General features: G+C 34.3%; 1 protein-coding gene across 13 annotated transcripts in view; it reads left to right on the top strand.

Annotated features, from left to right (window-relative positions):
• The window catches only part of LOC142348118 (dynein axonemal heavy chain 5-like), a 242,955-nt gene that overhangs the window by 121,003 nt on the left and 94,249 nt on the right, over positions 1-27,703 (top strand). For 10 of the 13 annotated variants that reach the window (XM_075399291.1, XM_075399298.1, XM_075399286.1 and 7 more), the window contains exons 54-64: positions 1,886-2,025; positions 2,394-2,459; positions 6,867-7,042; positions 16,466-16,655; positions 16,927-17,089; positions 17,392-17,506; positions 17,714-17,908; positions 18,203-18,295; positions 18,494-18,641; positions 22,013-22,039; positions 22,554-22,671. In XM_075399291.1, the coding sequence (XP_075255406.1) occupies positions 1,886-2,025; positions 2,394-2,459; positions 6,867-7,042; positions 16,466-16,655; positions 16,927-17,089; positions 17,392-17,506; positions 17,714-17,908; positions 18,203-18,295; positions 18,494-18,641; positions 22,013-22,039; positions 22,554-22,671 (1,431 nt within the window). Of the gene's footprint in view, positions 1-1,885; positions 2,026-2,393; positions 2,460-3,810; positions 3,847-6,866; positions 7,043-16,465; positions 16,656-16,926; positions 17,090-17,391; positions 17,507-17,713; positions 17,909-18,202; positions 18,296-18,493; positions 18,642-22,012; positions 22,040-22,553; positions 22,672-27,703 lie in introns of all 13 variants that reach the window. The other 3 variants (XM_075399290.1, XM_075399292.1, XM_075399287.1) reach the window with 3 other exon arrangements.

Below are 27,703 nucleotides of genomic sequence, written 5' to 3'. Positions count from 1 at the left end.
ATGCTGTCATTTTTGAGCTGTGCATTTTTCGAAATTGGAGGTATTATGGCAACAGAACTTTAAAAAATTGTCATTTCAAGAAAAATCGAAGCAGACAAAAATGTAGCTGGTATGATTTCTGAAACTTTTCTGTTATATGAAAATTTGTTGAACTAAAAGTGATGGAAAACAAAACTACGGAAAAACTCACAAAAATATATCGTATAAAAATTTAATCATAACTATAATTCTATCGAAAAGTTATTTAAGATGAATTTTCTAACGTTATTACGTAATATATGGGCCTATATTCTTCATTTTAATAAAGGTTGCTCGAAAATCGGTAGTTTACGTAAGCGAGGCCAGAAGTTTTTCTGAAGTTGTCCGATTTACTATTTTGATTAAATTATCTCAAAAGTAGCCGACAAAACGCGAATGGTTTAAACTAATTTCTTAAAAATGAAATTCAAAAACCGTCAATTATGTTTTTCTAATAGTTTCCTAATATCGTATGTAATTTTAATAGAAAACCGTAGTACGTGGGAAATACCGATATATTTAGGATGTTCATTTATTGATGATCAATTTCTCTCACACCTGAAGAAATCAAAATGTTTGATGTGAACTGAAATTTAAAAAAATCATGTTTTTCAAAAACAGTTGTTATTACCAGGGAGCAGTAGCTGAGGCTATCATTGTTCTCCTCGTATTTTGTTTTCAGCTTGTCGTGTTGTACCAATTTTTACAACCAGTTGATGATGCCTTCGACTGTTTGCTAACTTATACGGTTCAGCAGATGGAGTGCATGCGTAATGTCATTCGCTAAAATTTGGGCGTGAATTGTCACCTGGTTTCTGTCTCTTTCTTCTTGTCTTTCGTTGCTTCAATCCCAAGGAATCTTAAAGTTGTGAAAGTCAATTAGGGTTAAAAATCTCAAAGTTGAACCATAAATTGAAAAAATATTAGAACAAACAGACAAATACCTGACAGAGAATCAACTCACATTAAATGCCGATAAAACAGAGATGTTATTCTTTACAGATCATACTAATTCGGATCCAGAAATTTCTTTTAAAGGCGAAGTTATCAAACCAGCTCATGCATGTCGTTATCTGGGAGTACAAATTGATTCAAACTTAACCTTTGAAAATCACCTGAATACAGTTTTAAGCAAAATGGCTAATGCAATTCGTTCTTTGTATCTTGTAAGAAATCAAATACCTTTGAAAGTAAGAATCGATGTTTTCAAGTCAGTTGTACTCTCTCATCTCTCTTTCAGTGGAGTATTCCTCCAAACTCTTACAGTGAAAAACATAAACCGCATAAACAGGCAAATTAACTGGGGAATAAAAGTTTGTTATTTTCGTCAAAAATTTGACCACTCCATTGATCTTCTCATTAAGGATCGTATCCTACCAGCCGAATTGTTTATCTCAAAAGTTAGCCTAATGAAGCTACAAACAGATATAAAACAATGGGAAACATCCGAAAATTTTAAAATGTTCACTAGTCGCCATAACGCCAGACAGAACAACAGAACAAATCAAATTATTATAAAAAAGAATACGAAAACGAAGTGGAGTAACAAATCTTTAATCTTGAAAAGCGTTCAAAAATGGAACAAATTGCCTTCTTCAATAAGAACTTTTAACAGTAAAACTTGCTTTAAAAATGTTTTAACCGAGTTTTTGCTCGATCAACACAGGAAAGTACCTGTTAATAGACAAATAGGAGCCTTCAAATTCTATTTTTACCTATAAAAACGAACAGCCACAATTTGAAGATTACTATATTAATAACAATGCTGATTATTTTATTTAACATTTTAGAGCATGTAGATATCTAACCTTAGGGTTATAGTCTGAGTAATTTACATGTTTCAAAAAAAAAATTGAGAATATTCTAGAACTGGGGAAACAATTGGCTCAGTGAGTGTGAGTATGATCCAGCAAGCGCTCTCTCTGGCCAAGGAGAAATTCACCAAACTTAAAGACATGTACCCAGACTTCGCTCGCCAGGGTTACTCTACAACTCAACTGCAGCAAAGTAAGTGGGAAAACATTCTTTAGAACCCAACTGGATTTTTTCCCTTGAACTGTATGTTGTAAGATTTTTTGACGCGTTTTCTATTTTATTTTTGTAATGTTTTGTACAATTTTAGGGAGGACTGTCAATTTATACAGTAATAATGCACATAGTTATAGACTTAATTGAAAACCTGATTCAATTAGTATTTGCCTAACGGGATAAAACAACTATAATTTTAAAAAAGTTTATTTGACAGCTATAAAAAGTCTTAAACTCGATCTTTACGTTAATTTACATGTTTCTGTCTGTTAGATCATATAGTCAATTGTTAGTCTAAGCTAACGTGCCTGATATATATGCTAATAATTTGTTTTGCTTCTAATCAGTTGAGGAACTGGAGCAGACATTCGAAGTGAACAATCAAGTGATCAATGTCAAACTCAGCACTAAAGGTCCAACAAAAACATATCTGTGTAATCTTTCAAATATATTCGTGATTACTGAAAGTGTGAGAACCCAATATTCAAAAAAAATGTGGGTTTGAAATCATATAATTGTCTACTAGACTTGAAATTGTCCCGGCTGAGGTTCCAAATCAAAAGTCGATATGTCCGAACCCAAGTGGAGGCGTTTTGCGTTTAACATTATACGATCTGGAAATTTGGATGAGCGCATTTCTGGATAAAGTCTGTATATGAATGCCCGAAAAAATATACGTTCTTTGCTAAAGTAGCGTGCGTTCAAAGTTAGCTATGTGCAAGCTATCATGCTTTGGACTGGCAAAAAATCACCTTGTTGGGAATGTAGATCTTGTTGCTGAAGCTCTCAGATGTTTCCATGACTCCACAGATTTATAGTCGATTTATAGCTTCGCGCGGCTGATTGACATCTCAATTTCCACAGTCAACTCTTGTCAATGTGTGTATATATACCCGACGGTATGCCCAACTCAAGTTATCTGACCCTCGAATAAGCAATTGAATAAGCAAGAATTGAGATTGCACAAAATTTGCTTGGAACGCACAAAAGTTGGGACTGGAAAGGGTGAAAGTATGGAAATGCTCCCAAGTATTTAAAGAACCTATTTCGGCTGAACGTTACTTCGCCGAACTCTTTTCGGCGTGATCTATTTCGTATCCAAGCTCTCAAAACTAATTACCAGAAACGAACGTTCATGGACAGTGGAGGTCAGTACTGGAACACCCTACCTGATTACCCGAGAAATGAATTGAACTACAAGCCTTCTAAAAAGATGCTAAAAACAATGCTGTTCTGTCAAGGCCACTAACTGCAAGAAATGCACTTTTGAGATAAAAAATGCTAAAATCTCCATGATCACCATCATTATCATCATGGAAAGAACCTAAATCTATTGAACGTTCGAAAATGTTGCTACTGGTACTTTCACTCTGGGGTTATCTGAACGTAGGAATGTTCCTTTGGGGATGTTCTGGACATGCTGTCTTTCGATCTGGATCCTCAGCTTGGCCAAAAGTGCTTGAAATGTACCCTGGCGTTCAATCTTTTACTCTGTTGATAATAGGCCATAGAAAGGAACGAAAACTCATAATATGAAGTAAATTGGCAAAATCAATTTATCATTACTTGGTTTTCAAGCTTTTGTTTTAATTATATTGTGTTAGCAATTTCGGTCGCAATTTGTGCTCTGCTGTTTCCCAGTTTGATTTTGCTTGATGCACTTTCTCATTTGACTCAGTGAATGTTATGCTGAAATGTTTTTGGAACTATCATTTCGATGCTGATGATTATTTTGCTCGCCTATTTTGGTTCCACCTCTTTCAGAGAAACTAAGAGGTTTATATGGCCGAGATTTGCAAGGTAACATTAATATCGTTTAACGTCATATCTGAACTGTTTCGGTTAACAATTGTTTTCTTGCTGTAAAGGCGATCTTGATATCAATACTTTATGAGAACAAGGAGTCTCGGTAATGTGCATTCGCACATTAAATTCTGACCCCGCTCATCTACGTTTTTCACTTAATTGTCTGCCAAATGAGGAAGAGATAAAAAAAAATTAACATATCACCATATCGTTCAACAAACTACTAACAGAATAAAACAATCTACTCTATGAGACCTGTGACTACCATAATATGACTACCAGAAAAGACGGCAATCAAAATCAAATAGTTACAAATATTAATTACGACCAAAACCCTTTGTTCATTTTTTGAAAACCACTAATAACCAAATCAAAATGGCATCAGATAAAATTTATACTAAGAAGATTAGTGGGTACTTTTTGGAACAAAATATGGGACTTTTCCTTAACGCGACTTGGCAACAAGTCGACTAGAAATGAGCAAAAGTGGCAAAAGTTTATTAAAACATTGCTTTGTATTAAAAAAAGAATTAATTTCGAACTGATCAGAAGCATTACGCATCTAATGAAATCATTGAGAGATTCTTTTATTCCTCAAAAAAAGACCAATTGAGGAAAATAAAACCCAAGAAGAAAGACCAATTGAGGAAAATAAAACCGCTAGGAACAGCAAATTGTTTTTGAAAGATAAATGATTTGGAATTGTAAATAGAGATGCTTAGCTACAATTTAACGGAAAAAAATGGCAGATCTCAAAAATCTATCTCTTTTTTTTAATAAAAACAAATTTTTTTAAAATTCATAGACAACAAAAGCTTTCGACTAAAAGAGTAGACAGTTTGTCTTGCAACTACTCGGAAAACTAATTGCGACTGTTATTAATGAGACAATCATAAGACTATAAAATAACATTAAATACAAGCTGAACTAATAATTTTCACAAACAACTTTACGAAACCGCAGTTTTGAAGCCATTAACTTTATAAGCCATTAACCGCGAGAATATAACATCTTTGTTTGCGTCTCCTTTGATCATTATAACATTTTTTTTAAAACGATTATCACAAAATGACAACTAAATAACCACAAAAACTGAAAAGTATCTAAACTTCACAAAATTCTTCTGCAACAAATTGTCTAAGCACTAAAAACATCATTTGAAACGTTTAAACACCATCAAAATTGTTGTTTGATTCAACAAAACATTAAAAAGAGCTCTAAATATTTAGGCTATTTTACGAAAATGATACACATAATTAGCCCTTCAAACCATATGTTATGAAAACAAAAATTATGTTCAATTTCCAATGTTAAAAAGTTTTTTTCAATTAGATTGTTAAATAATGTGACAAGTTACAAAAGAAACAAAAACAACAGCAAAAATGGGCAATTATGCACAAAAATCATAAAATTTTGTATGAAAACTCGTAATATCAAAAGCAAGAAAACCTTCTTTTAAAACAATCGGCCACAAAAATAGTTTGTATTCTATACGGAGGAAAGATTGACTTGTACTTACTGAGAATAAACAAAATGTTGACTAAAAAATATAAAAAATGGACAAGTTCAAAAAGTCACAGAAATTTCCTTAAAAGAAATACATTCAATAACATAAGAGACATTAGGTAACAACCGAACAAATAGAAAAGTTTCACTTGCACCTCTTGAGGAAGAAATTTAGATCTTTTAGTGGTTAAACTTAAAAATCAGACTGCCAAAAGAATAACAATTGAAGGCAAAAGACAAGAATTTAGTTAAATTTTACTAAAACTCTTCCTCAAAGCCATAAAAACCCTTTGGTTGTCTGAGAACAAACTGTATCTACATTTGGCTTCACATTTACGTAAATTGGAGCTGCATTAATGGAGCCGTGAAAAAAATATTGCCAGTAATTACCATTAAAAAAACAAAAGCAAAATGTTTTGAAAAAAGGCAGCATCAAAATAAAAACCAAAAAGTCTCTGATTCTAAGAATCCATGATATTGTCAAACCTCTCCTTGATTTTGTCGCGCGCCCAGCAAACCGACCAAGTGTTCCAAGTATTTGCGAATTAGACCAATTGTTGAGTGGAACTCTTCAAATATTGAAAATAAAATGCATTTTGTATAATTAACGAGTTAAATCTGCAAAAAACGGCAAAGTTTCAATTCCAGAAGACTTTCATACGGCGCCTTATTACAACTAGCGCTCTTTTTGAGTTTAGGGAGTCCGTGTTAAGGTTTCTAGGTCACTAAGTCTGGCGAACTTTAACAAATTGGACCAATAATGCATATTTTGTGCCATTTTGATGAAAAAAGTTTAAATTTTGAAAATTTCTTCAAAAGTTTTAGCCAAAAAAACTTCAATCAAGCAATTCAGCAACGTTTTCTAGCTTTAACGGTAACAACAACACTCTGCCGTTAAAAATTCTAACTTATTTTGAATTATATTAGCGAAATTGTGCCAAATTTAAGCAAAAAATACTGAAAATGTGAACAAAAACAGTAGAATGTTCACAAAACTTTAAACCTCGATAACTGCCTGTAATACACGAAATTCGATAAAATCTTTTTTCAATTCCGTGTTCTACACTGGACGGGCTTTTTAATGATACCACTCACAATTCTGTACGATGAATATATCGGTCGGCCAAAATTGACTGAACAAAAAACCCATTTGAGTATATAGTTCCTCCCTCCCCACTAAAGTGGGGGTCGGAACAATAAATTTAGATCATTTGTAGGCTCTCTGACACTGTATGAGCATAAGTCACCTGAAATTGTCCTGAATTTATTCACGATTGATTATAAAACCATCAACATACTGTATTGTTTTATGATTGTCTCTCAACAGTTGCTTGTGTGTCTCTAACCTATAGGAATATTGAAGGTCGACTTTAACATAAGCAGCCATCGGTCATGAAGACTAAACTAAAATTGATTGTTTGCGTTGTGTGGTCAATTTGAGAAGTGGGGTGTAAAAATTTCCATGGGAAGGCCCTAATTTTCCTCTCGAATCTTTTGTATCATTTTAGCCGCAGTTGCGAAACAAGCAAGAGAGCGGGAGGCTGCAATTGAGTCACAAAAAGCCCTACAGAAGTTATTGGGCAAGAAGAGCGTTGTCCAGACATTGCCTAACAACTCAAAATTGGAGCATGCTGTGGTCGGAGACGTTTTGCTGGAAATATTTTCCCTGAAACTCAAACAAGAGGTAATTGCTACGTTTGGGATCTATATTATAATGTCAATCACGAAGTTTTGCAATCCAAGTATAAAAAGGCATTAAAATTGTTTGCAATACGCCATTGCAACTAAGAAATGTATTGATTACTCATATTAAATTCACGTTTTTTACAATTCAAAGAATTTGAATTGTATTGGGGCGCTCTTTTTACGACTCGAAGAGGAGTATTGGAGAAGTCCTTTTTTTAATCAATTTTATTGGAGTGAATTTTGAAGCGGGAAATGAAACACGTGAAAAAATTTGAAGTGATTTTGTTGCTGAACAAAATGAAGAGTGGAGCGAAAAGAGAGTGGTTTTTTGTTCATATCGCTGTTTTCGAGAGAGCGAGAAATTGAGGTGTGAAAAAAAATTCTGTGAGCGAGTGAAATTTTTTGTTCACGTGCGGCATTTTAAACCGGTTTTTTTCCAATTTTTTTGGTTAAGAGGTTTGGTTATGATTTTCTTTTAATTTTAGGCTGGTGTTGGTAGTGGTTTGAAGGTTTCTGGAAATTTATATAAATTTTATGCAAATTCGGAGGTTTTTAATGTATTTTGATGATTTTGGGGCTAATTTTTGCGATTTTTTGACTTTTGTTTTGTTTTACTGCTTCAAATGGGTATTGAAAAGACCCCTAATACTTGAGCAATTTTTATTTAACAAATAGTTGAAATTTTGTGGATATGAAGCCTTTTTTGTTGAAAAATATGACGAAAAGTATCGAAAATTGGAACTATTTTTCTGATTTTTTTTTCAGTTTTTTGTTTTTTTTCTGTTCTTTAGATACATCTCTTAGCCTATTATGACTTGCCTACTGCTATTTGATCATCTGGATACCCTATTGGCCGAAAAGAATTTTTCTTTGGATTTATGTGCTTCTGTAATATTAAAAAAACTATTAACTTTTTCCAATTTTTTAGTCAAAATTGTTTTGGAAGAGCTTATTTTTTCATGATTTGGCATCAAGTTTTTTTAAGGGGTTTTAGTAGGTAATAGCTGTGTTGATGAAGTAATTTTTGACTGAGATAGTTATTTCGGGGTCTCGATTGATGACAATTTTCGATCAGATTTTTTATCATATTTTAATAGGCTTGATTTTCTTAACTTTTTTGTTTTATGGTTTTGTTTCAAGATAATCCTAAATTAGTGGGGGCACGTTTTGTCTGATGAGTAGTTGAATGGCATTTAAGTGGATTTCAACTTCGAGTCGTTTCCGGAATTCTTCCGGCTATGTTTTTTTTAAGATCTGTTCAAACATTTTCATGATTTTTGAAGTCAAATTGGAGTGGTGATTTTGGTCACGCCGAAACAGGAAGTGGCGCGAAAAAAGCGAGTGGTTTTGCGGCGTGGATTTTTTTCGCTCTAATTTTAAAATAGAGTGAGAAAACGGCGTTTGAATAAAAATTCGCTTTCTCGCTAGTGATTTTTTGTTCACTTGCGGCAATTTCACTTTGGTTTTTACTATTTTTTCCGATTTTTTGGATCGGATTTTTTTCTAAATGGTTTTCCCAATCCATTCATAGTTCATTCTTTGAGTTGTACGTCAGGACTTGTCCTGCTATGTTTTTTTCGTTTGGGAGACCTTGTCTTGTGGCCCAAATGATAGATATGTGTCCCCTGCATCTTAAAAAAGCTGACAATTCTTTGGTACTGTAAATTTTGTTTGCCATTGTTATCTCAAATGTCAGGATACTTAATTGGTATCTTAACGAGGCGGCTCGTGCGAGACTGTGCGTAGCAGAAAACAATCCAACGCACATCTCAAGTTCGTAAAAAGCTGCTCTTTGTTAGGAGAAGAACAGCTCCTTTGTTTTTCGAAGCACAAATTAAAACATTTTTTGCTAAGCAACCTTTGCTAAAACTATTTTAAATAAAAAACGAGAAACACAGAGTCATCATTTTGATATAATTTTACCATGAGAAATTATTTCGCATTACAAAACTGCTTTGCACAGAAACATAGTTCAAAAATAGCAGTGGGTCACAACGAAAACTTAACTTGTATGAACACACAATTGAGAACTCTTCTTGAAAAAATTAACGGAAAGAAAAGAAATAAAAAATTGTGTCTTCAAATTTTGTCTTCTTTTTATGCGAGAAATTAATTTTAAATTATTTCCAAATCAGTTGTATTATGCTCGCACAGTTGTGAATTTTTTTAACAAAAAAGCAAACCAAGCAAAAAAATTTCTTTTCAAGCTTTAAAATTCAAATCGAAGAAAAAGTATGAAGTTAGGGCTTGTTCTATTTTTTTCTGAGAACAAAAAAACGTGAATAACAAATCTGAACAAACCTTTGTGAATTAATTGAGAAAGCGTCTTTAAAAGGTAACCAATCATCAAATGAAAATAACGGAACAGTGCTAAAACGACAATTTTTTATCGTCTTTTCTTCCATAAATTCTTTTTTTTTCTGTAATAAATTTATTATATGTGACTAATTCAAGTAACGCTCAAATGGAGATTACCTGGTACATAATTCTGGTCAGTTGCTTTCTTTGCAGAAACAGAGAATTTTTCTATCTCTATAATCAAATGTCGTTGAAAAAGAGAATATTTTTTTGCTCGTTCCCTCCTCAGGTTGTTGTTTTTCTCCTGTTATGTTTTTGAGTGCCTTTAGAAAACAATTTGAGCGGTTTGGTTTTGCATTTTCAACTCATTTAGAACTATGAAGCAGGGTTACAAGACATACTGTGAGCAGATTTTGAACAGATTTTTACAAGAATTTTGATAATTGTCTGCTTTTCCATAAAATATTTTTGATTCTAGATTTGTTTTTCTCATTGAAAGCTTCATATTTTCTGTTGACAGAATTAGGTAGTCAACTGAGAACCATTGGATACTTTAATTCTTTAATTTAGGAAGCCGGCTAAAGCATCAGGATTAATGAGCAGAATGTAGAATAAAGAAAGAAAGAGCTTTTTCTTTTTTTCCTTAATAATATGTTTTTTGTCGTTCTGGTCTCAATTATCCAGTTTTTTGTCAACTCTGTAACTTTCCATTGAAATCAGTCTGCAAATGATTTATGGGATTTCTCTTTAGTGTATGCACCAGGAGAAGTTGACAGAACTAATTGTTTTAAAGATTTTATCTTATTAGTTGGTGGATAAGATTTTATCTTATCTTTGTATTTCTTGATTAAAACATTTTTTGCTAAGCAACCTTTGCTAAGACTATTTTAAATAAAAAACGAGAAACACAGAGTCATCATTTTGATATAATTTTACCATGAGAAATTATTTCGCATTACAAAACTGCTTTGCACAGAAACATAGTTCAAAAATAGCAGTGGGTCACAACGAAAACTTAACTTGTATGAACACACAATTGAGAATTCTTCTTGAAAAAATTAACGGAAAGAAAAGAAATAAAAAATTGTGTCTTCAAATTTTGTCTTCTTTTTATGCGAGAAATTAATTTTAAATTATTTCCAAATCAGTTGTATTATGCTCGCACAGTTGTGAATTTTTTTAACAAAAAAGCAAACCAAGCAAAAAAATTTCTTTTCAAGCTTTAAAATTCAAATCGAAGAAAAAGTATGAAGTTAGGGCTTGTTCTATTTTTTTTCTGAGAACAAAAAAACGTGAATAACAAATCTGAACAAACCTTTGTGAATTAATTGGAGAAAGCGTCTTTAAAAGGTAACCAATCATCAAAAGAAAATAACGGTACAGTGCTGAAACGACAATTTTTTATCGTCTTTTCTTCCATAAATTCTTTTTTTTCTGTAATAAATTTATTATATGTGACTAATTCAAGTAACGCTCAAATGGAGATTACCTGGTACATAATTCTGGTCAGTTGCTTTCTTTGCAGAAACAGAGAATTTTTCTATCTCTATAATCAAATGTCGTTGAAAAAGAGAATATTTTTTTGCTCGTTCCCTCCTCAGGTTGTTGTTTTTCTCCTGTTATGTTTTTAAGTGCCTTTAAAAAACAATTTGAGCGGTTTGGTTTTGCATTTTCAACTCATTTAGAACTATGAAGCAGGGTTACAAGACATACTGTGAGCAGATTTTGAACAGATTTTTACAAGAATTTTGATAATTGTCTGCTTTTCCATAAAATATTTTTGATTCTATATTTGTTTTTCTCATTGAAAGCTTCATATTTTCTGTTGACAGAATTAGGTAGTCAACTGAGAACCATTGGATACTTTAATTCTTTAATTTAGGAAGCCGGCCAAAGCATCAGGATTAATGAGCAGAATGTAGAATAAAGAAAGAAAGAGCTTTTTCTTTTTTTTCCTTAATAATATGTTTTTTGTCGTTCTGGTCTCAATTATCCAGTTTTTTGTCAACTCTGTAACTTTCCATTGAAATCAGTCTGCAAATGATTTATGGGATTTCTCTTTAGTGTATGCACCAGGAGAAGTTGACAGAACTAATTGTTTTAAAGATTTTATCTTATTAATTGGTTGATAAGATTTTATCTTATCTTTGTATTTCTTGACTAAAAATTATATTAATCTTTTCCTATGGTACCTCCGTTGAATCAAATGGCCTGCAATACAAAAGTCCTTACTTCAAAACATGTTAGTTTGTTCAAGAAGCCAGAGACTCCAGCAGAAAGTTGAACCACTTTTTCCATATTTTGTCTTTTCTTCGTAGTCCAGAAAATTGTTTTCTGCAGTTTTGTTGTACATCAGGAGTACCACAGTTTTCATTTGAATTTATTTTATGGGCAAATAAATACACAGAAATTAAATGTAAAGAACTTTTTAAAGACACAATTCAAATTTCAAAAAAATGAAGCGAAAATGATCTTTTTTTTTCTTTTTTAAAATCTTAGAGTCCTCTTTATGAAAAATTTTTTGTTTTGGTTTTATTGGAAAATTACAGGTTATAAGTACAAGACGATATAAGTTTAAAATAGTTAACATTAGTGGCAGATTGAACCAGCCCCTAAAAATTAAACACAATGACATTTTATGTTTTTTGAATACTTGTTTTTCTTTAAAGTTTTTTTTTTTTCTGTGAACAAATTTTTAATTTTTTTGAAGGTTGACAAAATTGGCAAAAAGGCACAATTTCTATTCCACATAAAGTACAGGTATGCGCATTCATTATTGAAAGTATGAATATTTAGTTAAAGAGTGAAAAAAATACTAACCTAACCAGTAACATTTACACTCAAAGATTATTTTTTACATTTTTTTTTACCTTCGCAGTTAAATGAATTAATACAAATCTTTGTTATCAAACATTGATTCGGAATCAAAAGTTTTTGCTCATTAAAGGTTCAAATAAGTGTGTTTTTGTTGAAGAATTGTTCACTCTTCTCAATCGCACTCTATAACATCAGTCTTGTTCTCCTTAAGTTTCAGAATTCTTCTCGTTTCAATCTTCTATGAACTCTTGAAAATTATTTATGTTCTCCCCGCTCATTGGGTGAGACAATATTTACAAAAACGAAGATCCCGTCTCATTAGGTGACGCTTCTCAAAAGACTCCTTTCTTCTTGGAGTTCACTATGTTTGCGGAAATAGAATTTGTCCAAAAATATTGCAAAAATTGGGGTTACGGGACTCGTGCAAGCAACATTGTAGCCGATCCTCGTACAATCACAACCGAAACCGACTGAGCCAATCTATCAAAAGCGATAGCATGTCCTTGTGACTGATAATTCCTGCTGTCAGCTAACAGTGCTATGCGCTTTAACGCTTTCTTGAGAGTGACTGACAGACCACCCAATGACTCAACAGCAAGGGGAACAAACAAAATTCCTTGCTCAGAGCAATCATTTTCGTGTTGTGCATACTTTCGCTCTTCGGCTGCTTCAATCGCGTAACCAGACTTCTCTGCCGCATGATTAATAATGTTTGGTTGCAGTGGAGAAGTTACGGTGACGTCTAGAGCAGCTGGACGACCTGATTTCCATGAAGGCAGAAATATGTCGCCAGGGCGAGAACCGTTTCCTGCAATAAGGTTCCGTTTTTCTATGACTGGGGACAAATTAGCTGCTGAGCAAGCTGATGCAAAACGGTCACGAATCCTGTCATGCCGAGAAATTGCATCCCCTCTTCCGGGACAGATGACGGCGTGGTCACCAAAAATGTGAAGGGTCCCAGACCTGCAGTAAGGGCATTTTCTTTCATCTTCATAAACTGCAATACCTAGTCTGTATTTGACACTAATTTGAAATTCACTGGGACACATATGGAGACCTAAGGCAGGAACTGGAGGTGCCGCAAGCCATGCGCCGGAATGAGGCAAAGAGAGTGATTGCATTCTTGCCTTCTCCCTGTTTGACGACTGATTTTTTAGCAGCTCTGAAAACTTTTCAGTATCTACAGCTTCTTGAATTTTCTTCTGTGTGTAGGAATTTAAGTTGAAAGGTTCAAGGCTTGCATAGAGTTCCTTAAAAACTCTACTGTCTGACGCGCGCTGGTTTGTAATTTTCTGAACCAAGTCATCAGATGCTATCACTGAGCCCACATATGCGGCTCTGTACTGCTCTTGCGATTGTCGCACTCCGAGGCCTGAACTGTTTATTGGCAAAGTTGACTGCAACCACGCATTGTCAGAGGTGACAGCACCTATTATTTGATCTAACGCATCCCGTTGGCTGGAATCAAAAACTTTTAAAACATCGATCAGATGTCTTGTCGGCGTGTTAGTGCGTATAGAGTAGACTAACTTTGGTGTCCCTAGGCAATAACGAAGTATGCCGAGAGCGCATTGAGGATCATCCAGATAACTCAAATTTTCCAAGAGCGACACAACCTTCTGAACACGTTTCTGCAGGCAAGAAGAAACAAATTCTGGTGATCCGACTGCGGCACCCAGTACTTCAAAACCATTGCCCATATTTCTTGTAACTTCTCGATCAACTGAAGGTAGATCTACGATTGACCAGAGTTCGCACTTGTCTTTCCTCAAATACAGACCCCTTTTTGGACCTTCATTAGCTAAGATATCGAGCGTAGTTCGGATTTGATCTTCTGAACCTGCAACAAAACCATCGTCCAAATACCAAGTGTGCTGGGTAAGATTTGGAACCGCGTCTCTTATTTTTTCTATAACAGGCCATAACGTCAACGAAAAGAGAAGTGGACCCAAGGGATCTCCTTGCTGAACACCCGATTCACTTTGAAGACTGGCGTTATTGTACAGTAGTGGCACATGCTGAGAGTAGCAAAAATATGTGAAGGCTGCGATACCTGGTATGAAATCGCATGCTGCTTGCAATAAGTGTGAACGCTTAACCGAATTAAAGTCATTTCGGAAATCAATCTGAAGCACTCCTTCATTAGATTCAGCGTTGAGGATCTTTTCGTAGGTGATTTTTGCAGAGTGGATAATTGCTTCTGCACCTCCGCTGACTCCAACCCCTAGCTGAATGGAATCGAACAACTCAATTGCTTCTGATTTTGCTTCTTTCACCAAACATTTAGCAATCAGGCGCCTCAGGATTTCACTGACAGCTATTGGACGTGATCCTCCTTTCTTTTTGGATAGAGCGGTGAGCGATGCGCTGCAGAGGGCTTTTGAAACAAATGAAGGGAAATTATTCCTACTTCCTGTATTTACAAACCTTGTTATCGCTTTAAGGGCGGATTCAGAGTGGTCGGGAGCAGTACACTCTACTGCGTGCAATAGATGCTCTGGATACATCTTGGAAGGACCAGCTGCAGTGTACTTGCTGAAAGTTTTCAATTGTTCAAAAACTATGTTATCTCTAAATTGATACGCACTTGAAGCAATATTGTCTGGTTGGAGCAAAGTTGGAGGCACTTCTTTGGGATGTAGCTCTTCTAGTGCTTTCAGAGTACCTCTGTTATTAGGCGCAAGTCCCTCAGATGACAGTATTTTTGCGGCGCGACCAAATTGACCTTGCAAACATAGACTTTTAGCTCTACTGGCTAATTCTTCTATTCCGTTTATGGATTTTTTCCTCGCTTGTTTCATTGTCAAAGCTTCTGTCCAAAGATTTGCATATTCACCCGCATTCCATCGATCGATGCGATCGGAGAGCCGCTGATCCTGATTTCGTTTATGCTTTTTACCTCCTCGGTTGCTCGCACGCAGGATACACTTCGAAACAGAAAACAATTTCTGCCAATTTAGTTCGTCATCTGGTGTTGTGGCACAATCATCCAGGATGCTGGTTAGCAGTTGTGACCACTTAGTTCTAAATTTGACCGGAATGAAACGGCATGTTGGAACATGTGAACCAACTATTGTCTGTAAAGAGGGCAACTTTTTGTTCTCGTTCAGTATTGTTTGTTCAAAGTTTTCAAAGAAATTATCATCAAGCTGGTTCTGCTCACACGACGCGAGGAGTAGGTCAATTTTATCGGAAATTTCTTTTGTTATTTCTTTTGCGATTCTTCAAGTTATGTTTGTGCTTCGAATAGGCCCAAACTGATTTCGCATTAAACCACGTGTCGTGCTCTGAGCCCCAACCACTATATCTAATTTTGGTTTCATGCCCCGAGTTTTCTAACACTTGCACCTTATAGAGTTTGTTGACAGTGTCGGGGATGAAAAGTATGGTTCCTGGTGTTGTGTGGAATTGCTCTTTTACACTCAAGTCTTGAAAGTTTTGCGTTAAACCAGTATTTGCATCACTGATGGGGTCAGAGTCATCAATGATGTCTCGTGAGCTAGCATTATCTTGAGACTGGATTTGCAGACGAACACTATCGTTCACAACAGTTTTTCTTAGATTGTAATTCATTTTTCCCATATTCGAAACTGTATTTATATCATACGGGGGATTGCAAATCGTAAAAAAAACGAAGTGCTTTCCCGAATCGAAGGTACTTTTTTGCGATAGCTAGACTTTTGATCGTGTTGTTGTCGACCACTGCTTTTTTGATGACTTGCCGAGGAATTTTTAGGACAAAAATTTATAGGACAAAAATTTTCTCTGAAGTGTCCTCCCCGTTGTGGCTATTTCTGTTGCAGTACTCGACTGCTTTTTTTAAAGGGCTAGCGGCGGTACGACGTTGGAGGGGGGGGGGGGTGATCAAGAACAATCTCACCGGGTTTTGAAGCTCGGTCTTGAACTCTTGAGGTAATTTACTTCAATAAGGTTGTTCCAAATTTTAAAGGAATTCAATTTCGAGCTTAGCTCTCATCAACTCGGCGACTTTATTTCAACGCACGTGCAAAATTCTATCCATTATAAAATATTTCTATCCACTTTATTAACAATTTGGCTACAATTATAATATTAAAATCATTTATCCCCCCAAACACCTCAATACTTTTCTCTTTTTTCTTTTCTTGTATTCCTTCCAATTTTTTAAACAACTCAACTTTTTCAACCTGCGATGAAACTTATAATTTTTGTAACGATTAAAACTGAACTGAAGGGCTACAAAATGTTTTTTGTCGCTACGAAATATTTAAAAAAATGAAAATTTGACTGAAGAAAAAGCCGGCCTTGCATAAAATTCCCATTTTAGAACGTGCATATTTTGGAGCTGATTGTCCGGGATATCTTTGGCGGTCTTCCGGAGGTACCCCAATTGACTCTGGCACCAGCAGCACTCAAGGGGGAATTGGAATCTGTGTGTGACAGTAACAACCTACATTTGTATGGTCCCTGGATTGAGAAATGTGTACATCTGTACACGGCTTCCTTAACAAATCACGGTAAATGATGTCGGTGTTTTGTATTTCTGTCTGTCTGGTTATTTTATTTTCTGGTGAATCACATCATATCGCATTTTTTGAAGTCGTCGGCTTTTACTTTTACCTTATTCGAAGACCAGAAAAAGTTGGGAATAAGACATGCGTAACTTTTTCTGTAGTTTAATAGCCATTTTCTTGCAATCGGGCAAAAATCGAGGAGTTCGGAAATCTTAAGAGCAATCTGACACAATTTGTCCAGTAGTTTAAAATAAGAAATACAATTTTATTTCAGGAATGATTCTGTGCGGTCCGACTGGGTCTGGCAAGAGCAGATCTCTGTCTACTCTGGTAGATGCACTGGCTAAACTGGAGACTCCCTCCTCTGTCAGTATGGTGTCAGAACATGCTCAGAGTGAACACAGTGGAAATACAACTATGGGAGCTGTTAGTCATAGGTTGGTATTTTTTTCGCATCAACGTAATTGCTTTGAAATATTTTTCAAACTAATTCTATAGAACAATGATTGAATTTGACCCCCCCCCCCCCGCGCACCAAAGACTAAGACCATTTGTTAGAATATGCCAATTTATAATCAATATTTTACACTTCTTCAATGGTATATTTTAGCAATTATTCGTATTTACAATGCTTTTGTGAATACTGTTTTTTGAATGGAGCAAGGATTTTTCTACGCACCATGGTGTGATAGATTTGAAATAACTACTTTAACTCGAAATATCCTTTTTATGTTTGTAGACTTGTGAGAATCAACCCTAGAGCAATTGACAGCCCTGCTCAAATGTTTGGCTATTACCAGGGCACTGAATGGGTAGATGGTTTGTTCACAACTATTCTCAGAAAAGCTAACAGGGTTAGTTGAGACTCCTCTTACTTTTTTACTTTTGACAAAATTTCCTGGTCAATAAAAATCATCTAAATACCCAAAGTAAAACTTCGATTTCTCAGCCTGCTAAGATTGGCTCAAAATGGTTTGTTCAATAATTGAGCTCGCGGTTTTGACTCACAAATTATTTAAAAATTTTCGAACTCAATTCCTTGGTAAGAGTTGGTTCTTCAGCACACAAACAAGACTTGGATCTGTCTGGATTCCACTATTGAGCCCACTTGGGCAGAGAGGTTCATCTCTTTATTGGAGACCCCAAGCAGTTTCTTCTGTGACAACGGAGAACAACTGTTCATAACTGACAACGTGCGAATCGTGTTTGAAACCACAAGACTGGACCATGCGTCGCCTGCTATCACTTCAAAGGCTGTAAGTTTCACCTTTATTCACAATTCTAGCTCTCGTCCATTTTGCCAATAATTAATAAGTGACTCAAAAAATCAGGTGTGTTTTGATATATATGCATGTAAGGGGCGAGCTGTTAACGGGGGACTTTTCAAGCAAGCCGATTTTTTAAAACTTTGATGGTCTTTTTATGACTGAATAGAAATTAACGCTGGTCCTAGAGATCCTACCGATTGTTGCCGTATGAAGAGGAAACTAATAGCAACAGTCAATCAAAATTTCTTTTAGTTCTTTTAGTTAAAACTGATTTCATTGCAGGCTATGACGTACTACTCTGCCAGTTGTTTGGGCTGGAAGTCAATCAGCCACTCCTGGCTACAGAACAACATCAAGAATCTTCAAGACCGAAAGGTAAAACGCCGCTCCTTTTCAGTTCTTAGCAATCCCTAACTTTTATTTAATTCTTTGCCTTCCTTAGATAGACAGAGGGGGGGTGGTGCGCTGGCGATTCTTTTTTACGTCCTATATACTTTCATTAAGCTCCAAAATTGATGAAGTCTTTAGAAGACAACTGAAAGTTTGATCATGATCGGAAATTGCCCATTTCAGTTCTTAGAAGACGTGTTCAAGAAGCTGTTCCCGCCACTCGTGTCTCTCGTACTACACGAACTGTCCACTCGCATCCCCGTTTGTGAAGTGGGATTAGTCGACAACTGTCTCTCATTCCTCACCACTCTTATGAAGAACTCAGATGTCGGTGAGTCCATTCACTTTGTCTTATTATTTGCTCACCACCTGTCTTCATTGAGGTGGGGGTGAGAGAGGGGGTGGGGGGAGGGGAATCAGTGAAAATTGTTTGTTCTGTATATTTCCTTAGAAAGTTTTGAATAGTAATTTGTAAATTAATCGATCATTGAGTAATTTCACAAAATGATTTTTAATTGCTCTCGAACGAAGCTAGAAACGACAAGGCGGCTCGTTAATGTGCGTTCGCACATGATGTTCCGACCCGAGCTCATCTACATTTTTGACTTAATTGTCAACCAAATGAAGAGATAACAAAAATAGATGTTTGAATTTAAAAAAAATGCTACATTTTAAGTTAATTAAACACACTAAATTCTGCCTCGATGAAATAGCAATCATAGGTTTTATTCATGTGACATCAATAACTCATCACAATAAGTCGTATGGCAAAGAAAAATACATCGAAACCACGAAATTTTTGAGAAAACCCATAGTATCAAAGTCAAAAAAATCTACAGCTTTCAACGGAAGGCATTTAATACGCTAAATTATGCCTAGATGATGTGACGACTAGGATGTTTGTCATTCAAAATTTATCAATAAGAAATTACAACAAGTCATTGACTATGAAAACAACAACAAAAACAGGCAAAATCCAAAAGTTCGGTAGAAAATTGAGAGAATAAAGTGTCGAAGCTATTTAAACCATAAGCTTTTTTCTCTGAAAACTTTTTCAACGATCCATTGAACGTCTTCACTAAGCCAATGAGAGCTATCAATATTAGGATAATGTAGTACGATTTCAAAAGGAACCAAAATTACTAAAAAAAAATCCAAAAATTATAAAAATTATGAAAACTCGTGCACCGAAGTCAAAAAAACCAATAGTTAGAAGACAAAACCGCTAACTAGATAAATTTTTGCTGATGTGGAAAAAAAAGCGGTTCTGTCATTTCCAAGACTGACTTACAATCCACAAAAATAAGCTTAAGATTGATTTATGTTCAAAAAAAATAAAAAAAAATTTTAAAGTCTTACCAGCCATTAAACTCAAAAGCTTTCGTAGGAATTCAATGAATACGCTCAGCTATGCCACGATGTGAATACAAGGATGTTTATGATGCCTAGGTAATCAATAAGACATCACAATATGTCTTATGACTATGAAAAAAAAAACAACAAATACAGGCAAAAACCAAAATTTCTTTAGAAAAATGGGAGAAGAAAGTGTTGAAGCCGTTTAAACCATATTTTTTTCTCAGAAAGTTTTATCTATGATCCTTTGGATGTCTTCACTAAAGGAAGATGTAGCCATCAATATTAGACTGACGTGATAAGATTCCAAAATGAACCAATAAAACGAAATGTCCAAAAAAATTTTTAAAAAATTTGAAATCTTGTGGCATTGAAGACGTATAACCAATAGTTATTTGATAAAGCCGCCAATGAGATTAACTTATGTTGCAGTGGTATGAAGGGGTTCAATCCTGTTTTTACTGAGACGAACTTACAGTTCACGAAAATAAGTTTATGATTTACTAATTTTAAAAAACTTTCGAAAATTTATTTTCAAAGTCTTAACAGCCATTAGCTGTCCACTCACAGCACTAGATAGGTTCACTTAATGCTCATTAGCAAATCTATTGCACCTTTAGTCAACAAGTTTATGCCATAGGATTATAAAACTTTAGTAAAACTTCAAAAAATAAATCAAAATTTCATTTGAAATTACGAAATTTGAAATACGAGTCCAAAAAAAAAAACATGAGCGATCCCTTCGAAACAAATTTTTTGTTCATTGGGCTTCCTTTGATGGTTAAAGAGGTTTGTCGTTAACGAAACTTCGATATTAAAAGTGTCTAGTAGTCTCTAGGTGACTTGAAAAAACAAAAAAATTGCAAAATTTTCTAAAAAAAGCTCCCAAACCTAATTCGAATATTTTTTATATATTAAACTTCCCTCTAAGACTAGAACTAGTCTTTATTATCTCCTTTCGTCTATTAAAAACCTAAAATTGATTTACTTTTTGGCGTGAAATCTAGTTTTGAATTAAATTTTTCGTAGAAAAACGTTAATTCGAACGAAAATTACGGTAAAAGTGAACAAAAGTGAACCAAATATCCAGTGTTCACATGAAACTTTAAACCTCGATAACTCCTCGAAAAAAAACGAAATTCAAAAAAATCTTTTTAATTTCGAATTCTACGCTGGACGAGCTTTTTAATGATACCACGCACATTTCTCTACGATGAATATATCGGTCGGCCAAAATTCACGGAACAAAAAAAACCCATTTGAGTATATAGTTCCTCCCCCCCACAAGTGGGTTCGGAACAATTATTGTGGTTTTATGTCGTGCGTGTCTTCTTGTTTTTATGCAAAATTTTTTATTGTCCATTTTGTTTTAGAATGCTCTTTGAGCAATATCACTCAACCAGTAAATTTCATTGCTTAGTGGCGTACGTATCAATTACGCGAAAGATCGTTTCTAAGAACTACTGTTTAAGTTTTTCGTTTAAAAAAATTTGGTCTAGTGTGATTGTGGTTTAGGTGTTGCGTTGTATCTGAACCCAACAATGAGCCAATTTTCAAAACTTTTCTTATAACTTGAAAATTTTTTGATGGGGAAATATTATCAGAGTTCAGACATTTATTATTTTATAATTTCAAGTACCCATTTGGAGATGAGCAGTGAAGATAAGGTGTTACCTAAGTAAATTATTGCGTGATCAGTTGGCATGATTTCCATGGAAGTATTTTGGTCTTCACTTTCCCAATTGGCAATTTTGCGTTCAATGAAAAATTAGGCTATCGTGTTGTTATTTTTATTTATTTAAGGCTGATGATATGTAACATATATATTCAGTTTTGACCTAATTTGAAACATTCTGTACTGTTTTTGCTTCGTTTTTTAAATGAATTTAGAAACCCAGATACATGGAAACCAATTTTTACCCGATAGAAAGGGTATTTTTCGAGCATTTTAAATTTTTTTTTTTAAAATCCAAGGTGCTAAAACTACACATAACACATCAAATTTGTACTTTCTTGCTCAGGAGAAAACTCTAGGCATGTTTGGAACCTCAGCAAAAAAAATTTACTAACTTTCATCAGATCATTTTTTTTAACAATTAGGATTAGCCAATGACTATTTTCCTAACCGAAGTTGAAGATATTAAAGTTTTTGATTTTTTCTTGTTAAGGGTTTCTTTGGGTTTGTTAAGGTCGGGCAGGGAAGTTTGTTAGATGGAATCGTTTTCGAATGTAATATGAGCGCCTCATTTTTGAATGCAATAGAGGTGATCACTCTTGTTTATAATTGTTTTTTTTCTAGAATTGTTCTGTTTAATTTTATATTTACTATGAATATCCATTTCCTAGAGCTGGAAGACTACGTCAATGTTACGGGTAAGATGAAAGACATTCCTGGTTTTTCATTGATACTTTTAAATCTTTTAGATCCATTTAGTGGTGTAAAATCAAAATTTATTTTATTGAATTATGTATCATTTTCATTACCAATCATACTGAAATCATCATCACGCATTATCTAATTAAATGGTTAGAATTTTCGGGCAACATGAGATGCTAGTGGTCCTTTTCCTTTTCTACATGTGTAATACAATGAAAACATTATGAAAACGTATCTAATTCGGCTTGGGTAAGCGGGGAAAGTGGAAAAGGGCTTATTTATCGGCTTGATGAAAAGTGAATAGCGAAAAGTCGGGGTAGTAAATATTTGCAGGAAATGAGAAGTTAAATTTAATCTATGATTTTGTATTGACAAGGCCTATGAAATAAAGTTGTGTTTGAATACTAGAAACTTTAGCCGTGTGTCTTTTTAGATATATTCAGAGTACTTTCAATGGGTTTTTGTCCCTCCAGTTTGATAATTATTTCGTTAACTAACTGCAATATTTAGGTGGGCTGATCCACGTTGAAAGGCTGTTCCTCTTTTCTCTAATTTGGACATTCGGAGGCCTGCTAACGAAAGAAGAAAGGAAACCAATGAACGACTTGATACGGAATCTGTCAACTGCGTTAGTTTGTTGGTTTTTGCCCTCTTTTACGTTTTTTTAATGGGCTTAATTTCAAATCATCGCTTTTACTGGTCGCAGTTCAATCGAATAGCTATACGAAACTTACCACTCTTAATATTATGTATCCTATGTCATTATACAACATCAATAAGCTGTCTCAAAAGCAATAAAATTCTAAGTGCTCCCTAACGGATTGTTTGTTTTCCTTTTAATCTGAGTGACCAAAATTTTGATACCCAAGCTGATTTGAATTGAATTTTGTTTTTTAATGTTCCAATTTGTAATGAATTTCATTGGGCGTCTGTGTTGTATACATGATATGCTGTGTATCACTAGCCAATATAGGTCCTTAAAATCAGAATGTTTTACTTGTGCTAATTTTAACTGCGGTAACAATGCTTTAATAAGTAAGATAAATCTCTTAACGAAACGTTTTCTTAATTCTTTATCGCCCTAATCATTAAACGCGGAGTGGTCTGGCTACTAGAGTTGAACTTCAGCAATCAACGGGGGTTCTTTGTCTAACTTTTGAAAGATTTAAACAAGGTTTTAAAACTGTTTTTTTTTTGTAGTGTAGATAGATTAAATCAATATTAAATCAACTGTTTTCCAACGAAACCGATTTGCTTCTCCTTTATTCCATTTTTCGTATTCTTTTTTTTAGTCTTTGTTTTGTTATCCTTTTCTTTTTTGTGTCGTTCGTTTTTCTCCGTTTTGTATCCGCCTTGCTCTCCGTTTCTTTTTAGTTCAGTCAAAATTGTTCAATGGCAATTAACTACGGTCTGCTTCCCTCTCACGTCCTGATTTTTCCTGTTGTGATTCTGTCGCGATAGCAGAACGTTTATTGAGTTTGGCGGGATCCGTAAAAGATCGTTTCGCACTTTTTACGATCGCTTATCCCCGTTAATTGTGCGAAAGAGATTGCAACTTTCTCATTGGGTGCCAAATAGGTTTTAATCAAATCCCAAAATATGATATTTGAAGCTGATAATTTGCCTGTGCAAGCGACTTTAATGATAGCTCAAAATTTCGAAGCCCGACAACTTCTATTGTCTGCCTGTACGGTATAATTTTAAAAGTCTATTGCTGTCAAATAATTTCCACCTAATGACTCAAACGGCATTTAGTGGAATCGCATCAGGGATTTTCTGTTTGTATTTTCTTCACAGCCACCTTGACAAGTTATTTCTTGTAGTTGCTGAAAAATGTTGCAGCATAACTTTAACTCTTGAACATTTTCGTCGCAAACATGAAGACTTCAGAAAGTTTATGTGTGTGTGTGTGTGTCTGTGTGTGTGTGTGTGTGTGTGTGTGTGTGTGTGTGTGTGTGTGTGTGTGTGTGTGTGTGTGTGTGTGAACCATTTCACCACTTCGTAGAAAAAAGATAAGAAAGGAACTTTGCATTTCTGTAGCCTTCTACTTTCAACTTTCTGAAACCTTCTAGTTTACTGAAAACTGAGCTGGTTATCAGTTCGGCAGATTAACGTCTGCTGAGCTGGGGCCAGGCTAGATACTTTCTTGAAACCTATAAATATTTAAACTAAAAAGAGCATATCGATTTTTTTAGTAGGCTCACGAAATATATGTTATTTGCACTTTTTCCGAGCTTTCTGCGTAAAATAGAACAATGTTTATGCGTTTTTGAACGTTTAGAAATAAATACTCGTGTCTGATTGGCTGAGAAAATTGACGCATTTCGTTTTCTTGTTTAATTTACTTAATAGCACATTGCTCATTTCATTTACTTCGTAACAGTTCAGATTATTTTAGTGCTAAACGGTTCGATGTTAGTTTTTATATTTTTCACTAGGCTGATGAAAATGAACTAACATTTTATCGCTTTTTGTGTTTTACAAGACATACTTGTTCTGATTTTTGCTTAGTTTTTTGCAATGTTTTTTATTAGAGATATAGAGGCAGCTGAGTGGTAGTACTGTGTTGGTAACAAGTGTTTTTTATTAAATTTTAATGCGTATTTTTTGTTTTGCTTTTATCAGTTCATCCGTTACCTCCGTAATAACATCGAAAATGATTTTGCTGGATCCTCTACCGCGTGCAGCACCAGTATTTTTTTGTTTTCTGCTCAAAAATTTGCTTTCGTTTTTTCAGGTTAACTAATCGACAGCAAGCAGAGTCAAACGTTATTGTCCGCGTAAAACAGACGTGCTCTATGAATTCACAATGCTTTTTGTAATTGAAAGTCACCGCTGTCATAGTAACATTAAATACGTTTTAAGATATCCATGTAAAAAGTGAGTGGCAATTTATCAGTTTTCAACTTAAAATTGACAAAAAATAGCTGAAAACCTAAAAAGATTTTTTTTAAAATTTGATGCGTAGAACTGCTAGTCATATTTGAAATAATTCGATTATGATTAATCTGGTGAATAATTTTTTGTTATAACATTTCCTTCTTTCCACATCAAGGCAAAAAGCTTTTTCTGGAATCAACTCAAATGCAAATTAGCCGAAAAAAAGTTTTTTTGTCTGAGCCTTAATTCTGCTAAATTCAGTCACCGATATGTTCTTTACGTTCTTGAAACCTATGAATACTTAGACTAAGAAGAGCATATCGATTCAGATTCTTACTAGACTCACAGAATACATGTTTTGTGCATTTTTTCCGAGCTTTCTGCGTAAAATAGAAGAATGTTTTTGCGTTTTTGACTGTTTAGAAATAAATACTCGAGTCTGATTGGCTGAGAAAAATGACGCGTTTAGTTTTCTTGTTCAATTTATTTAATAGCACATTGCTCGTTTCATTTACTTGGTAACAGTTTAGATTATCTTAGTGCTAAATTGTTCGATATTAGTTTTTACATTTTTCACTAGGCTGATGAACATGAATTAAACTTTTATCGCTCTATGTGTTTTACAAGACGTACTTGTTCTGATTTTTGCTTAGTTTTTTTGCAGTTGTTTTTAGAAGAGATATAGAGACAACTGAGTGGTAGTACTGTGTTTGTAACAAGTTTTTTTTATTAAATTTTAATGAGTACTTTTTGGTTTGCATTTATCAACTCATCAGTTACCTCCGTAATAAAATCAAAAACGATTTTTGCTGGATCCTATACCGCGTGCAACACCAGTATTCTTTTTATTTCTGCTCAAAATTTGGCTTTTGATTTTTTAGGGTACCCAATCGACAGCAATTAGAGTCAAAAGTTGTTGTCGGCGTAAAAGAGTCGTGCTATATAAATTCAAAATGCTTTTTTGTTGAAAGTCACCGCTGTCATAGTAACATTAACTAAGTTTTAAGATATCCATGTAAAAAGGGAGTGGCAATTTATCAGTTTTCAACTTAAAATTGACAAAAAATAGCTGAAAACCTAAAAAGATTTTTTTTTAAAATTTGATGCGTAGAACTGCTTGTCATATTTGAAATAATTCGATTATGATGATTCTGTTGAATTATGGTTTGTCGCAATTTTTTCCTTTTTTCTTTATCAAGGCAGAAAAGCTTCTTCTATTATCAACTCAAATGCAACTTAACCCGAGAAAAGGTCTTTTGTTTGAGCCTTATTTCGGCTAAAATCAGTTACCTATACGTTCTTGAAAACTATGAATGTTTAGACTAAAAAGAGCATATCGATTTAGATTCTTAGCAGACTCACAAAATACATGTTATCTGCACTTTTTCCGAGCTCTCTGCGTAAAATAGAACAATGTTTCTACGTTTTTGAACGTTTAGAAATTAATACTCTAGTCTAATTGGCTGAGAAACATGATGAATTGAGTTTTCTTGTTTAATTTACTTAATAGCACATTGCTCGTTTCATTTATTTGGTATTAGTTCAGATTATCTTAGTGCTAAACGGTTCGATGTTAATTTTTACACTTTTAGCCAGACTGATGAGCATGAACTAACCGTTTATCACTTTATGGGTTATACAAGACATACTTGATCTGATTTTTGCTAAGATTTTTGCAACGTTTTAGTAAATATGTAGAGACAAATGGGTAATGGTACTGTGTTGGTAACAAGTGTTTTTATTTTCAGCTCATCAGTTACCTCCGTAATAACATCGAAATCGATTGTTGCTGTATCATATACCGCGTGCAACACCAGTATTTTTTGTTTTCTGCTCAAAATTTTGCTTTCGTTTGCTTAGGTTAACTAATCGATAGCAAGCAGAGTCAAACGTTATTGTCCGCGTAAAACAGACGTGCTCTATGAATTCGCAATGTTTTTTTGTAATTGAAAATCACCTCTGTCATAATAACATTAACTAAGGTTTAAGATATCCATGTAAAAAGTGAGTGGCAATTTATCAGTTTTCAATTTAAAATTGACAAAAAAGGTCAAAAACATAAAGATTTAAAAAAACATTTATTTTTAGAACTGCCAGTCATAAGTGAAATAAATCGATCATGATCGTGATGAACATGAACTAACCGTTTATCATTTTATGGGTTATACAAGACATACTTGATCTGATTTTTGCTAAGATTTTTGCAACGTTTTAGTAAATATGTAGAGACAAATGGGTAATGGTACTGTGTTGGTAACAAGTGTTTTTATTTTCAGCTCATCAGTTACCTCCGTAATAACATCGAAATCGATTGTTGCTGTATCATATACCGCGTGCAACACCAGTATTTTTTGTTTTCTGCTCAAAATTTTGCTTTCGTTTGCTTAGGTTAACTAATCGATAGCAAGCAGAGTCAAACGTTATTGTCCGCGTAAAACAGACGTGCTCTATGAATTCGCAATGTTTTTTTTGTAATTGAAAATCACCTCTGTCATAATAACATTAACTAAGGTTTAAGATATCCATGTAAAAAGTGAGTGGCAATTTATCAGTTTTCAAATTAAAATTGACAAAAAAGGTCAAAAACATAAAGATTTAAAAAAACATTTATTTTTAGAACTGCCAGTCATAAGTGAAATAAATCGATCATGATCGTGATGAACATGAACTAACCGTTTATCATTTTATGGGTTATACAAGACATACTTGATCTGATTTTTGCTAAGATTTTTGCAACGTTTTAGTAGATATGTAGAGACAAATGAATAATGGTGCTGTGT

The sequence above is a fragment of the Convolutriloba macropyga genome, chromosome 10 (genome assembly GCF_964194025.1).
Source record: "Convolutriloba macropyga chromosome 10, txConMacr16.3, whole genome shotgun sequence".
NCBI lineage: Eukaryota > Metazoa > Xenacoelomorpha > Acoela > Convolutidae > Convolutriloba > Convolutriloba macropyga.
This window is presented reverse-complemented; position numbering and strand designations above follow the sequence as displayed.